Source organism: Acanthochromis polyacanthus, chromosome 18 (genome assembly GCF_021347895.1).
Source record: "Acanthochromis polyacanthus isolate Apoly-LR-REF ecotype Palm Island chromosome 18, KAUST_Apoly_ChrSc, whole genome shotgun sequence".
NCBI classification, from domain to species: domain Eukaryota; kingdom Metazoa; phylum Chordata; class Actinopteri; family Pomacentridae; genus Acanthochromis; species Acanthochromis polyacanthus.
This window is the reverse complement of record NC_067130.1, coordinates 7151655-7165334: the sequence shown is the minus strand read 5'-3', so window position 1 is coordinate 7165334 and position 13680 is coordinate 7151655. Positions and strand designations below refer to the sequence as shown.

At 38.9% G+C, this 13680-nt stretch overlaps 1 protein-coding gene across 1 annotated transcript; it reads left to right on the top strand.

Annotated features, from left to right (window-relative positions):
• The first annotated feature begins 8908 nt into the window (after window positions 1–8908).
• On the top strand, window positions 8909–13488 carry trim69 (tripartite motif containing 69). The gene is made up of 6 exons (XM_022203866.2): window positions 8909–9709; window positions 10590–10685; window positions 10893–11126; window positions 11791–11813; window positions 11896–12011; window positions 12582–13488. The coding sequence occupies exons 1-6, from the start codon at window positions 9074–9076 to the stop codon at window positions 13124–13126; spliced, it is 1650 nt and encodes a 549-aa protein (XP_022059558.1). The 5' UTR covers window positions 8909–9073; the 3' UTR covers window positions 13127–13488.
• The last annotated feature ends 192 nt before the right edge of the window (window positions 13489–13680 follow it).

Sequence of the window (13680 nt, the reverse complement as noted above, 5' to 3'; positions counted from 1 at the left end):
ATAAACAAGAAATATAATGCATTTCTGTTGCTTTTGGTTCTTTAATATCTTCTATTTGGTATTTAAGGCTTCCAAGTGGTTAAATTTCCATCGTAATTTGTCAGATAAACAGGAAATCTAAGTAATTTTTGCTACTTTTGATTGTTTAATATCTTTTATTCACTATTCAGAGAAAACACTCCATTATTTATCATAAATTTAGCATTTTGTGACCATTTTGATCATTCTAGTGCATAAAAATTAAAAATATCACATTATTCATGTCTGGTAGTGCTACTTATTCCATGATTTGTTCTTACCGAGCCATAAAAACCAAACCTTAAACACTAAACAACATGCAGGACTGTAAATGTGCAGAAACCACCGTGCTGTAGAGGCTCCACCCGGCCATGTTTCTTCATTCTGACTTTGAAATGTGAAATTACAGCCCTGTCAGGGCACACATTGTACCGAGCATCTGATTCTCCCCGACCGTTTCACTTGAACTTGAAAGGTAAACGAATAGGAGCGCAGGAAGCTTCCCAAAATACGCTCTGACATCTGAGTCTGTTAAAGTGCCTCCTCTTAAATCCTATGAAAGTCATGAGGAGGTGGGAGGTTTTATTGTCTGGGGACGTCAGATTAAAAAAAGAAGAAGAAGCAGGGATGGAGACCAACATGGAGGGAGAGGGAGATGTTGGATGATGTGTTCTTATGTTTGTTTGTGAATGCATTGTTGATTATTGTTGCTCCTTTTAGTCATATGAGGAGATTACAGGATTAAAAAAATGTTTGATACTTTCTCCTAACTGTGTCTCACTGCAGGAGATTGTGTCCATCAGTGTTTGGGAATAAAGAGAATGAAGGTCAAACTTTATCTCAACCAGTCTGATAAGAGACATGAAAAGTGAAAACAGAAGAGCAGATAAAGCAGAAACTCTATTAATCCCTGTTTTAGTTCCGTTTCTGTAAATCCCATATTATTATACAAGCTAGAAGCATTTTCTGGTGATTTGAGATGTTGTTTTTAAAAATATTCTCAAACTAAGTGCAGATATCAGTGCTCTTTAACAGTGTTTCTGCAGCTCTGCTCTGTTCACTGAGGCTGTGTTTATGTGCACAGCTGAATGCTAACATCTGCATGATAATATGTTTGCATAATGATGTTTACCAGCCCAACGCTCTACTTTCATGATACTTTAGTGCAGTAGCACGCTTCCAAATTAGCAATGAGCGCGAACAACTACAGTTAGATCCATAAATATTTTGACAGAGACAAAATTTTTCTAATTTTGGTTCTCCACAGTACCACAGTGATTTTTTTAATGAAACAATTCAGAAGTGGTTGAAGTTCAGACTTTCAGCTTTAATTTAGTGGGCTGATCAAAAAGATTGCATGAAAATGTCAGGAACTAAATGTTTTTTTTTAAACACAATCCACGGGGGATCAAAAGTATAAAAAACTGATAATAAAATGTTCATTTTTAATACTTTGTATGAAAACCCTTTAATTGCCTGAAGTCTTGAACGCTGGGTTTCCTCCTTTTTAATGCTCTGCTAGGCTTTACTGCAGCGGTTTTCCTTTCCTGTTTGTTTGTGGGCCTTTCTTTCTGAAGTTTAGTCTTTGACAGGTGAAATACTCAGTTGGGTTGAGATCAGGTGACTGACTCGGCCATTCAAGAATATTCCTCTTCTTGCTTTAATAAAGTCCTGGGTTGCTTTGGCTGTATGTTTTGGGTCGTTGTCCATCTGTATTATGAAACGCCACCAAATCAATTTGGTTGCATTTGGTTGGAATTGAGCCAACAGTTTGTCTCTGAACAAACGGCTGGTTCTGTCCAGAGTCACATCATCAATAAACACCAGAGACCCATCACACCCCCTCCACCATGCTTTACAGATGATGTGGTATCCTCTGGATCATGCCTTCTCCATATGTTTTTTGTCATCATTCTGGTAGAGGTTGATCTTGGTTTCATCTGTCCAGAGATGTTTTTTTTTAGCAAAGCCCAGTCCAGCCTGTCTATTCTTGAGGGTTATGAGTGAACCTTCTGTATTTACTCTCATGCAGTCTCCTCTTTATGGTAAACTTGAACCTCCTGGAGAGTGTTTCTAACTTGGCTGGCTGTGAAGGGGTTTCTCTTCACCATGGAAATGATTCTCTAATCATCCACCACTGTTGTCTTCTGTGGACGTCCAGGTCTTTTTGTCGAGTTCACCAGTGATTTCTTTCTTTCTTTCTTTCTTTCTTTCTTTCTTTCTTTCTTTCTTTCTTTCTTTCTTTCTCTCTCTCTCTCAGGATGTACCAAACTGTAGATTTTGCCACTCCTTTTCTGTTTTCACAGCTTAAGGATGGCTTGTTTCACCTGCACAGAGATCTCCTGTTGTCTTCACTGCAATATCTCCCAAATGCAAGCACCTCCCCTCAAATCAACTCCAGGCCTTTTATTTGTTTTATTGGTTATGACATAATGAAGGAATTTTCCACACCTACTCATGAAATGGCCTTTGAGCCAACTGTCCAATTACTTTTTGTCCCTTTTAGAATAGGATGAAACATGTTAAGGAGCTGAAAGTCAAAACCTTCATCCAGTTTGAATGTGGAAACCCTCAAATGAAAGCTGAGAGGCTGCACTTTATGTCCATTATATAACTATAACTGGAATATTTTTCATTAAACAAGTAAAAAAAAAATCCTAGTCACTGTCCAAATATAGATGGACCTAACTGTAAGCATAATGGGATCAATATTCATTTTTAAACCAAAGTATGAGGAATGTCCACAATAAATTCAGCAAAGCAAGGCTAAAAATGGAACCTATCACAAGCAGCAGCATATTTGCTGCTTCTGTTTGCTGTATTTATTGACAATAATATCTTTACAGCTGCACTCCATGAACAGAAAACTGGTGTAATTTCATACACTCCGTCCTTGTGGCTCTTATCCTCCGACAGGTTCGTCTCACTCCTGCAGACACTGAAGTTATTTTTAGCCTCACAAGATCCAGAGAGCCTCCAGTTTCCCCGGTGCCTTTCACATGAGCATCGGGTTTAATTGAGGGTGCAGTGCAGATGTGTTTATAGTGTGTGTGTGTGTGTGTGCAAAGGAAATACTTTTATTTCCTCTCTTTCCGCATAAATGTTGTATTTTTTCCCCTCACGACTTTGCCACAAACGCTCACACGCATGGCTGCACACATTCACGAGCATATTCACACTCTGTCTCCAGCTGTGCCACAAATATCTGCTGCTCTACACCCCTTTGTATCATAAGAGACACACAAACAAACCTAGCCGCCATAATATTATTAACATATGCATAATTTACAGCAGCTGCGTGTTCAGATTTGCAGCTAAATGAGGTCTCACAGCCTCATATCGAAGAGGACATTAAAGGTTTCTTGTTGTTTACACTTTACAGTTCATCGCCCGAAGCCTCAATAGAATAGAAATATAGGAGAGACTAAATTAAAATCTCCAGTACAACAAAAGCGCTGTGGGATGTTTTCTAAAGTATTGCATTGGATTGTTTTTAGAGGTGATGCATCATCATCAAAAAAAGGCTTTCAGCTGTGAAACCACACACTGGAAAAAAGTTACAAAAGCTGTGAAACTATGGCAGCAAAGGTGCCAGAAAAAAATCTGTTAAAAAGAGTGGAATGCTGTGTTTTTGTGTTCTTGTATAATAAGTTAATCCACAGGCTTTAAACAGTGCAGGTTTGGAACAAAGGGTAGATGCTGTATCTGGTCCAGATTTGGAATGAAGATGGGGCTGTAAACGCTCACAATGTCTAAGAATCAGACTAGTTCCTGGGTAGGTTTTCTGTGGGTCTGACGAGGAAGAATTTGGGGTATCGATGAAATCCCAAAGGGAGGATAACCTCCTTGAACAGGGTTCATTTTTGACAGTTTGGTCAATATTTGCACAATACTTCTGTCACTGAAATAGGAAATGCTCCTTTAAGATGCATTTTACTTTGAATTTTTTTGCACAAAGTTACTTTTGTAATTCTGGACACACTGCCTGGGCAAAAAAAAACAAACAAAAGCAAATAGTTAAGAGCCTCCCATTGGATAATTACTGCAGTGATGAATACGTTTCAGCTGCAACAACTTATTTAACCCTAGCTGATGCAGCGAGGAGCTTCTCTTTTCACCATGTAGGAAGACATATCCTGTAGTCATGGAAAGGACGTTAATCTGTGTAAGAAGGGTCAAATTATTGGCCTGCATCAAAGAAAACAACTAAGGAGGTTTCTGAAACTACTAAAATCAGGGTAAGAGCCGTCCAACGCTTCATTAAAACCTGAAGGATAGTGGAGAACCGTCATCTTCCAGGAACAAATGTGGTCGGAAAAAACAACCGCAGTAAAACATGATATAAGTTTTACAGTCAAATGTTGCAAAATGAGGTTTTACCATTTATAAAAGCACAGATTTTTCATGTTATTGTCATTTATCTGTCATTTAACAAAATAGGAAAAATCTGTAAAAATAACAATTAGATATTTATATATATATACTTTTAATAATAGCAAATAACAATTAGAAGTAAATTAGCAATCAGATTTTTTTAATGTAACAATATTTTTTCAAATAATAGCCAATAAATAACCAGTAGAAGTCAAATAATAATTAGATTTTTTTATATAATATTTTTAAATGGTAGCAAATATCTGTAAAATAATGTTTTTCTCACTGATTTAAATGCACAAAAACACAGCAAAAAATGTGTTAAAACCTTGCCAAAGAATGAATTCCTTGTTTTTTTGCTCTTTTTTGTTTATTTGTTTTTCAATGGAAGTTTTAGCCTGTTTTTATATTTTTTACAGTTGGCATGTAAATTTATACTTTTTATCTGTGATTTGACAAAATGGAAAATTACAGTAAGATGTTCATAAATTAGACCTAAAAAGTGCTAAAATGTCTTTTTTTTTTTTGAAAGTGTATGTTAACAATTTTTCGTCTTTTTGCTCACAGGCTCTTGTCCGTGTTGGAGGCCATATTGTGTCTTTTAAGCATCAGGATAAACATTTCTTCGAATATACAAGTTCCAGGGCATCTTCTTCCCTTCAGCCTCTTCTTTTTACTGCTGCTATCAATTTATCTTTAGCACTTTGACTCAGATATGAGCACAAAGTCCAAACTGTTGCAGTCTTTTCGCAGAAACTAGAAAACTTAACACTACTTACAACCTGACAGCTTCCAGCTTTGAAATCTAAAATGATTTTACCTTTATTTTTAAAACTGACTATAAAGCAGCAGAATACAGCCACTTACGTGACCATGTGTCGTACCCGACTCAGATGTTTAACCCATGAGGCTGGCAGGCCTTCCATCATTTTAATTAACTCTCCAATCCTAATCCCTCCCCCGTGTTAATTAAATACAAGCAGCTCTCAAGATGCTGTCATGGTCATTTTTATTAGCGACCGCTGAAGGTTACAGGTTAATTACACCGTGTGCTGTTCGTTTTACTTATTTCCCCCAAAGCCTCAGAGAATGTAGAATTCAGCAGATAAAAGTTTCATATCATTCTGTCTTTTCTTCTCTTTGCACTCGCTGCACATCATAACTAATGCAGCACATACACCATATGCGACCTGCTTTTTTGCAGGATTTTCTCTTCGTATGTCGATGTAGTGCACAGAATGTCATGTTTATTTAAATACATATGCATATTTGTCTGTGTAGGACAAAATGAAGAAGCCACAGAACCACCGGTGAAGCTTCTGTTTTCCAAAGAATGCATCAAATACTTGAGCTGTCTCATTACATCGTGTATCTTTGGCGATATTGAATTTTTCAGAACAGTTCTTTTATTGGTTGAAAACAGTTTCTTACTTCTAAAAATTTCCCAAAGTATTGAGAGTTTTTCTGCAGCTGAGTACAATCCAGAAAACAACAGAGTGCAGCAGCCCAGAACAAACAGAGCAGCATAGTATGTCTCTGAGAAAACATCATAGAGTCGCCTTTGGTTCAAAAAATGCCATCATATACATTGTATATTGTACAAATAACAAGTCAAAGGAAAGAGACATACATTTTAGTAATTGTGGGCTGACTGATTTACTGATTATCAGTATTTTATTTTTTACTGATTTCCGGTAATAAATCCATTTATAAATGGCGCTACTTTGGCTCTGAACCTTTATCTAGCTGTGGTTGCTCTGTCTTCTGGAGTGATTTGATTGGTTACACGTCATGAATAAAACTCCTTTAACTTAACATCTGTAAACAAAACAAAAACATATCAACAAAGTTTTCTGTTAGAGTTTGTGTTCTTCTAAGTTTAACGCCAAGATTTTAAATACTTTCATTTACTGCAAATGAATATCACCTCCAAATGTCTCACCAATAATCATTATCAGCCTTCAAATCCCCAAAACACCCCTCTATACTGGACCACACTTAGTACAGTCCGGTTCCCCCTTCTATGAATCTGCTTGGAATCTTCCACTTCCTGTTTGTCAAAGTTTTTTTTTTTTTTTTTTTTTTTTTTTATTATTAAGGTTTTTATTTAAATTTTGAACAGGATACATTAATTAGGTACCACCAAATTCTATCATCTGAAATATAGATTAACAACATACAACAAAAACAAAACAGATACAACAAAGAGCAAGGGGGCAGTTGAAAGAAAATACAAACAATAAATCATGTTATAAATGGAATCAGTTAGTCAAGTTAAATTCGCTACAAAAAGTTTCAAGAAGACCAGCATTCTTATGCAATATCAGATTTAAGGATTTAGCAAAGAGCTTAAAGTCATTCCTCCAGTGGGTTAGAGTTGGTTTAATTTTCATAAATCTGCATTTATGTATAAAATGTTTGCAGAGTATTAATAAATTGTTCACACCATAGTCTATTTTGTTGTTATTAATATCTATCCCAAATTTGATGTTTTTATCAGTCAGTGTAATTCCACAAATTCCCTTTGATTGCATCCAACTTTCAAAATCCTGCCAGAACATCTGTACTATTCTACAATTAAAGAAGAGATGTTCAAGGTTTTCATCTTCTGTATCACAGAAGGAACAATTTCCAGTTTCTATTTTGAATTTGTTTTTTAAAAATTCATTAGTTGGGTATATTTTGTTCAAAATTTTGAAGTGGACTTCTTTCATTTTGAATGGAATAGGGAAAGCCAGATATCGACATCTAATTTTTTCAATTTTTTCTTTTCTAAAATCCTTTAAAATATAATTTCTTCTTACAGAGCTAGGAAAGCTGCATTTTACTAAAGAGTTCCTCCTGTTTGTCAAAGTGGCCTTTTACCTGGACAGGTTTTGTTGGAGCTCCACTCTGACTCCACCCATGTGGTCACTTTATCAGGAACACAAACTACGATGACAAATATGGAGTAATAGGAGTGCCAAATCAAAATATAAATAAATAAATAAATAAATAAATGAATAAATAAATGTGGTAATATAAAGAGAAATAAATAAATAAAAAAATAAAAAGGAAAAAACTGAAAAGGTAAAAGCAAAGACAAAATTTTCCTTTTTATTTATTTATTTATTTATTTCTCTTTATATTTCCACATTTATTTATTTATTTCTCTTTATATTTCCACATTTATTTATTTATTTATTTATTTATTTATATATATTTTGATTTGGCACGCCTATTACTCCATAGACAAAGGGACGACGAATTTATTTCTTATTGTCTGATCTGTAGCTCAGTGAGTTAAGGATTTACCTATGGAGCTGCAGGTTGCTGGTTCAGGATCAGACCCTTCTTAAATTTTATCAAAAATCCTGACAAAGAAAGAAAAATGCCAGTGGTGGGTCTTGAACCTGCGACCTTCCACTTAGTAGTCTCTTGAAAATTTTTATTTGCTTGAAAAATTACAAAAACTAGTATCATGAGCACGAGTTTCGATCATTTTTCGCAAAACTTCTCTCAATGTTACTGCAGAATTATAGATTATTTCTCTTGGTTTAATGTTTAGTTTGGACACCAGAGGTCACTATTGTGTCTAACATACTACAGAGACTAGATCTTTAGCCTTTCATGTACAAGACTGATTGAAGCAGACTTGAAATAAACCAGACAAGTATGTCTCTAGTATGATCAATAACAGATCTACCAGAAAAAACACTCTGCATGTGTAAAACAGAGGCAATATATATTTACTAAACCCAGAACAGAGTTGCTGTTTTGAAGACATTCAGAGGGTTTGACAATCTTCTCAATAAGCTCAGACCGTCATGATGAACTCGACACCAGAGAGGATCATAAAAGTGCTCTCTCACTCAATTTTCAAATTAACTTAATCCAGCTGTGGTTTTACTCCCCCGACCTGTGATTATGTTCCAGTAAATAATCACAGCGTGTCTGTGTTTAGTCTACTGTGTGATTAGCCTGATGTAACATCCTGCAACATCCAATCTGTTCATAAGTTGCTGCTGAGCTCGATTCTTTTTTTTATCATGTTACAATTCACTGAGGAGAAATCGGCTGCACTGAACAGATGTTTAAGTCCTGAGGGAACAAACTGTTTTCATAACTACACAGGGAAAAAGCAGCATGAAGGATGCTTGAGGTGTTTGTATTTGGAGCTTTCCTCGTTTTTCTTCGTGTAAATCTCTTAATGATCTTGTTTACCCCTCAGCTACTATGATTACTCACAGAGCAGAGAGCCGTGTCATAAAAAGAAGCAGGAAATCTTTTGTGTGTTGCCACTTGGAGAGTTCCTCGTTGCTTTCTCTGCCTTAAACACACTCACAGTCACATAAAATGGATTTACATTTTTCTGTAGCTACTCTGCTGCAGATTAAGAGTTCAGAGAAGCAGGACTTTCAGACTTCACTGAACAAACATGCCAAGAAAAGAATATCCACGGTCCGCCTCGGTTTCCTGACTGTGTGACGTCAGGCTGAGGGGAAAAAGGGGGGCGCTGAGATCCCCTCACTATCTGATGTGGATGTGAGAGGCTGAGGCTCCGTCTGCACCACCCACTTAATTCCCCCACAGTCAACAGGAAGACTGGAGGCCAAAGACAGCGGCCACGCTCTGCAGGAGAGGAAGGACACCGAGGTCCAGCTGTACAGCCAGAACAAAGGGGAACAACAAAGGCAAAGGAATGAGCAAGAATCAGAAAGAAGTGAAGAAAATCCAGACGGTTTATCTGCAGAACCTGGAGAAACTGAACCAGGGGATAAAGCCAGAGAAGAAAAGTTGGAAACCCAAAGAAGGAGACTTTGCTGTGCAGACAGCAATGGAAAAGCTGCGACAGCCTCCCATAGCAGGACAAGTGGCCAAAAGCTCTGCTCACAGAATCAGCAGAGATCTGACCTGTTCCATCTGCCTGGACCTCTTCAAGCAGCCGGTGTCGCTGCCCTGCGATCACACCTTCTGCCAGGGCTGCATCGAGGGCTACTGGGCAGGACCCAGGGGCCCCGGACAGGGAGGCACCGGCTCCTGCCCCCAGTGCAGGAAGGTTTACCCCGGACAGAGCTACAGGCCCAACCGTATCGTTGCCAACATAGTGGAGAGTTACTGTCAGGGCCTGGAGGAGAGCGGGCCGGCGGCTTGTCTGCCAGATGTTGGGGTGACTGAGAGGGTTCCAGCGCCGGTGCCTCGCTGCAGCCGACACAGGGAGGAGCTGAAGCTGTACTGTGAGGAGGACCAGGAGCTGGTGTGTCTGGTGTGTGGTCTGTCACAGGAGCACAGAAATCACACCATGGTGTGTGTCCAGGAGGCTGAACAGAAGTACAGGGTGAGTTTAGATCTGATGAGGTGCCTGTGTGACGTGAAAGGCTCTGCAGGATGTCAAAATAATAAAAAACAAAGAAAGTCGGCATCTCAGGAATCAGGTATCCACATTTTACAGGAATTCTGCCTGGCTTTTGCAACATCGTCTCTAAATTGTGCACGAGACCACCGCCTGTGATTGTCCAGAAAACATTTTTCTTCTCCAGGCTTTGACTGAGTTTCAAAAATAGAACATATTTGTGTTGATAATTACTGCTCTGCATCCCTGATTACCAAAGTGAAGTGGTCCATGTCTGTGTTTTTCATGTTTAACCCTCCTGTTGTCCTCATTAACAGGCACCAAAAATATTGCTTTGGTCTGAAAGTTCCAATAATTCCATAAAAGTTTCCCTTAAAAGTTTTATTTTTTTAAATAAAATCCTCCAAATTTGGCAAGAAAATTCTTGTAAATATTTTTCAAAAAATGAGTAAAAATCTTCCATAGAAATCCTACAAACATTATATATCAGTAAAACTTTGAATGTTTTCTTTAAGAACATTCACAAAAAAATCAACTAAAATCCAGCGGATTTTGCTGGATTTTAGTTGATTTTTATGTGAATGTTCTTGAGAAACATTTTTAACACTTCTTTTTATCTTACCCGAAAATGTTCAAATATTTCTCAAAAATGTAGAAAATTTGAACATCAGAACTTTCACTGTGAAAATATATTTCTTTTTCCACATTTCAAACTTTAAAATGGGTCAATTTTGACCCACAGGACAACACAAAGATTAAGATCGTTTATCTGTGTCTATTTATTGTTTTTGAACCACATCAACTAATAAAATCAGGTGTAACGTTGTATTTAAAGTGCAGTGATGATGTGTTTTTGTCCTGACAGGCGTCTCTGAACAGCTCAATGGATTCCTTGAAAGCTGAGCTCAACACAGCGCTGCAGTACGACAGGGAGGCCGAAGACGAGGTCAAAAAGCTGAAGGTGAGATGAAACACGCTGAACCTACATTTGCACCACTATAAATGTCCAGTCTGACCAGTTTAATGGCCTATAAAGAAGGAGCAGAAGGTGTGATTTGCGTCATCTGCTCATGGATTCATGCTTTTGTCTGTCTGTGCACACACTGTCAAGCTTGTTAAATGTAAAGACAGCTACTCCTGTAACTTCCATCATCTCCCACCCTCTCAGGAGCACACTGCTGACCTGAAGCAGCGCATCGAGGCCCAGTTCAGCGACCTGCACCAGTTCCTGTACCAGGAGGAGAAGCTGCTGCAGGTGAAGCTGAAGACGGAGGAGAGACGGGAGCTGATTCGTCTGGACGAGCACAAGGCCCTGCTGTGTGTGGAGATCTCCCGTCTGCAGAGGGCCGTCCACGAGATCGAGGACAAACTGAAGGAGCAGGACCCATTTACTCTGCTCCGAGTGAGTCCAGCTCATGTGAACTTCGATTCGGTTCATCTGGAAGGCATTAGCAGCCTGATGAGTCAGCTCTGGGGATGATTGAGGAAAGAAATGCTGAGCTCTTCATTTCAAACCTATTTGCTTCCAAAGAAAAAGGCAAAATTCTGGACCAAGATTAGTTTTTTTTCCCACTCATTCATGTAGCAGACATGGATTTTTCTGCCAACATGTTAACAGGCTCCAAAATCCACATTTAAGCTTTAACTGAGCAGGGTGTGACCGCCTCTGGCTTTCCTGCTCAGTTTACACACAGTTCTTAGAGGAAGAAACATGTTGATCATGTCAGCGTGCATGTAGGTCGAGAGTAAGGACTGACATGTTGGTAGTAATGCTGCTAATTTTCTGCTAACAAAAGACTTTTCCTGTCAGCGAGCTCAGACAGGATGTAGGCCAGTGATCTCACCCGCTGATCTGGAGAATAAGGAGTTTAGCCCAGGCACGAGGCCACGCTCTGGCCTCGGCTGGCGGGACTTTCCCCCGGCCACAGGGAGATCCCACAGGGCGGGATAGCGTGAGCTCAGACATTGATGTCATGTGGAAAAAGCTGCCTCTTCTTTCAGATGCAGCAAAACTAATTACCCATCTCTGTCTCTTTTCCTGTGTTTATTCTCGTGTCTCTCTTCAGAGCATCAAAGTGCTGCTCCAGAGGTGAGTGTGGGAGAAGTCGGACTGTTTATTCTTGCTGTTTTTGTTCTCTCTCTTCACTGATGGACTTTGCTTTTGTTGGCAGGCCTTCGCTGAAGTTTGAGAAACCTCTATTTACACCGCCAAGTCTGTGCGAGGGTCGCTTTGCAGGGCCCCTGCAGTACAGAGTGTGGAAATCCATGAGAGGAAGCATTTATCCAGGTGCAGTATGAGGCTCTTATACACCCGAATCACTGAAGTACATGTTTAACCCTCCTGTTCTCCTCATTTACGGGCACCAAAAAATATTGTTTCCTTGTCCAAAAAAAATTTCAAAAATTCAGCAAAAAAATCCCCCAAATTTCTGAAAATTTGCAAAACCGTCAGAAAGAAAATTCCAACAATTCCTTAAAATTTTCTCTTAAAAGTTTTATTTAAAAATCCACCAAATTTGGCAAGAAAATTCTTGTAAATATTTTCAAAAAATGATTAAAAGTCTTCAAAAAAAAACCCTAAAAATATCTAAAGTGATTACATATATATCAGTAAAACTTCTAATATTTTCTTTAAGAACATTTACAAAAAATCAACCAAAATCCAGCGAAATTAGCATTTTTTTCCACCAAAAAGTGTTTAAAAATTTCCCAAAAATGTTGAAAATGTGGACATCAGAAGTTTCACTGTAAAAACATATTTTTTCCACATTTTCAAACTTTAAACCAGGTCAATTTTGACCCACAGGACGACACGAGGGTTAAATCTCTAGTCTTATACTTCTCTCTTTTTTTTTAGTTCCAGCAGCCATCACCTTTAACTCCAGCACGGCCAACCCTTGGCTCAGCCTCACCTCCTCCCTCACCTGCGTTCGTTACCAGACCTTCAACCACACCGTGGAGGACAACCCCTACAGGTTCAATGCTGCCCTATCGCTGCTCGGGAGCCAAGGCTTCACCCACGGGCGCCACTACTGGGAGATTGAAGTCTACAGCAGCACCGTGTGGACCGTGGGGGTGGCCCGGGAGTCGGTGCCCAGAAAGGGAGTCATCAAAGCCCTCCCAGCTAACGGCTTCTGGACCCTCTCCCTGTCTTATGGGATTCAGTACATGGCTGGAACTTCCCCTCCGACCGTCCTGTCGCTGGAGGAGCCGCTGGCCAGGATCGGCGTGTACCTGGACTACAAGAGGGGCCTGGTGTCCTTCTACAACGCGGAGAGCATGACGCACCTCTACACCTTCAGGGAGACCTTCACCGAGACGCTGTACCCTTATTTCAACCTGGGCTTCCTGGATAAAGTGCATGAAAATGAGCCTCTCAAAGTTTTCTTACCAAAGATTTAAAAGCTGTGAAAAAAAGAGAACACATGGTTGACAAGTTACCAAAAGTTAGCATGAAATGAAACATGACCAAAAGGCATTTATACTCTATTGTACAGAACCAAACACAACAATGAGTAGCTCACGTTGAATATTATGTATCTGATAGGAACACGTGTATGTTCAGTAGCGTTTCGTAGTTTGTAGACTGGATCTACTGCCACACATTTCATGTCAGAGGAGCTGTGCTTCAGTGAAGAATGTGAAACTGTCTGGTTACCTGACTGAGATTACTGCAGTTTACTGTTTTAATAATCCTTCTTGTGCATGACTCACTAATACAGTCAATAAAATATCTTTATAGTGTGTTTTGTACACTCCAAAAAGGTGTTTAAATGAAGTGTTGCATTCAGGGACATTAGGAAAATGTTGTTCCTACCTACTAGCAAAAGGCAATGACACAAAATTTAAAATAAACCCAAGCTTAGCAGTTTTTATAATATGCATAAAATGATTATCTTCTTTGTACTTGTTGCGAGAGTTGAATCAAGTTGACCTCCATTATCACACGTAATTGT

Excerpts from the sequence above, each read along its gene's own strand:
- trim69 (XM_022203866.2), top strand. The coding sequence starts at position 9,074 with ATGAGCAAGAATCAGAAAGAAGTGAAGAAAATCCAGACGGTTTATCTG. Across the intron at positions 10,686-10,892 it reads ACGAGGTCAAAAAGCTGAAG|GAGCACACTGCTGACCTGAA; the intron begins GTGAGATGAAAC and ends CCACCCTCTCAG. Across the intron at positions 11,814-11,895 it reads ATCAAAGTGCTGCTCCAGAG|GCCTTCGCTGAAGTTTGAGA; the intron begins GTGAGTGTGGGA and ends TTTTGTTGGCAG.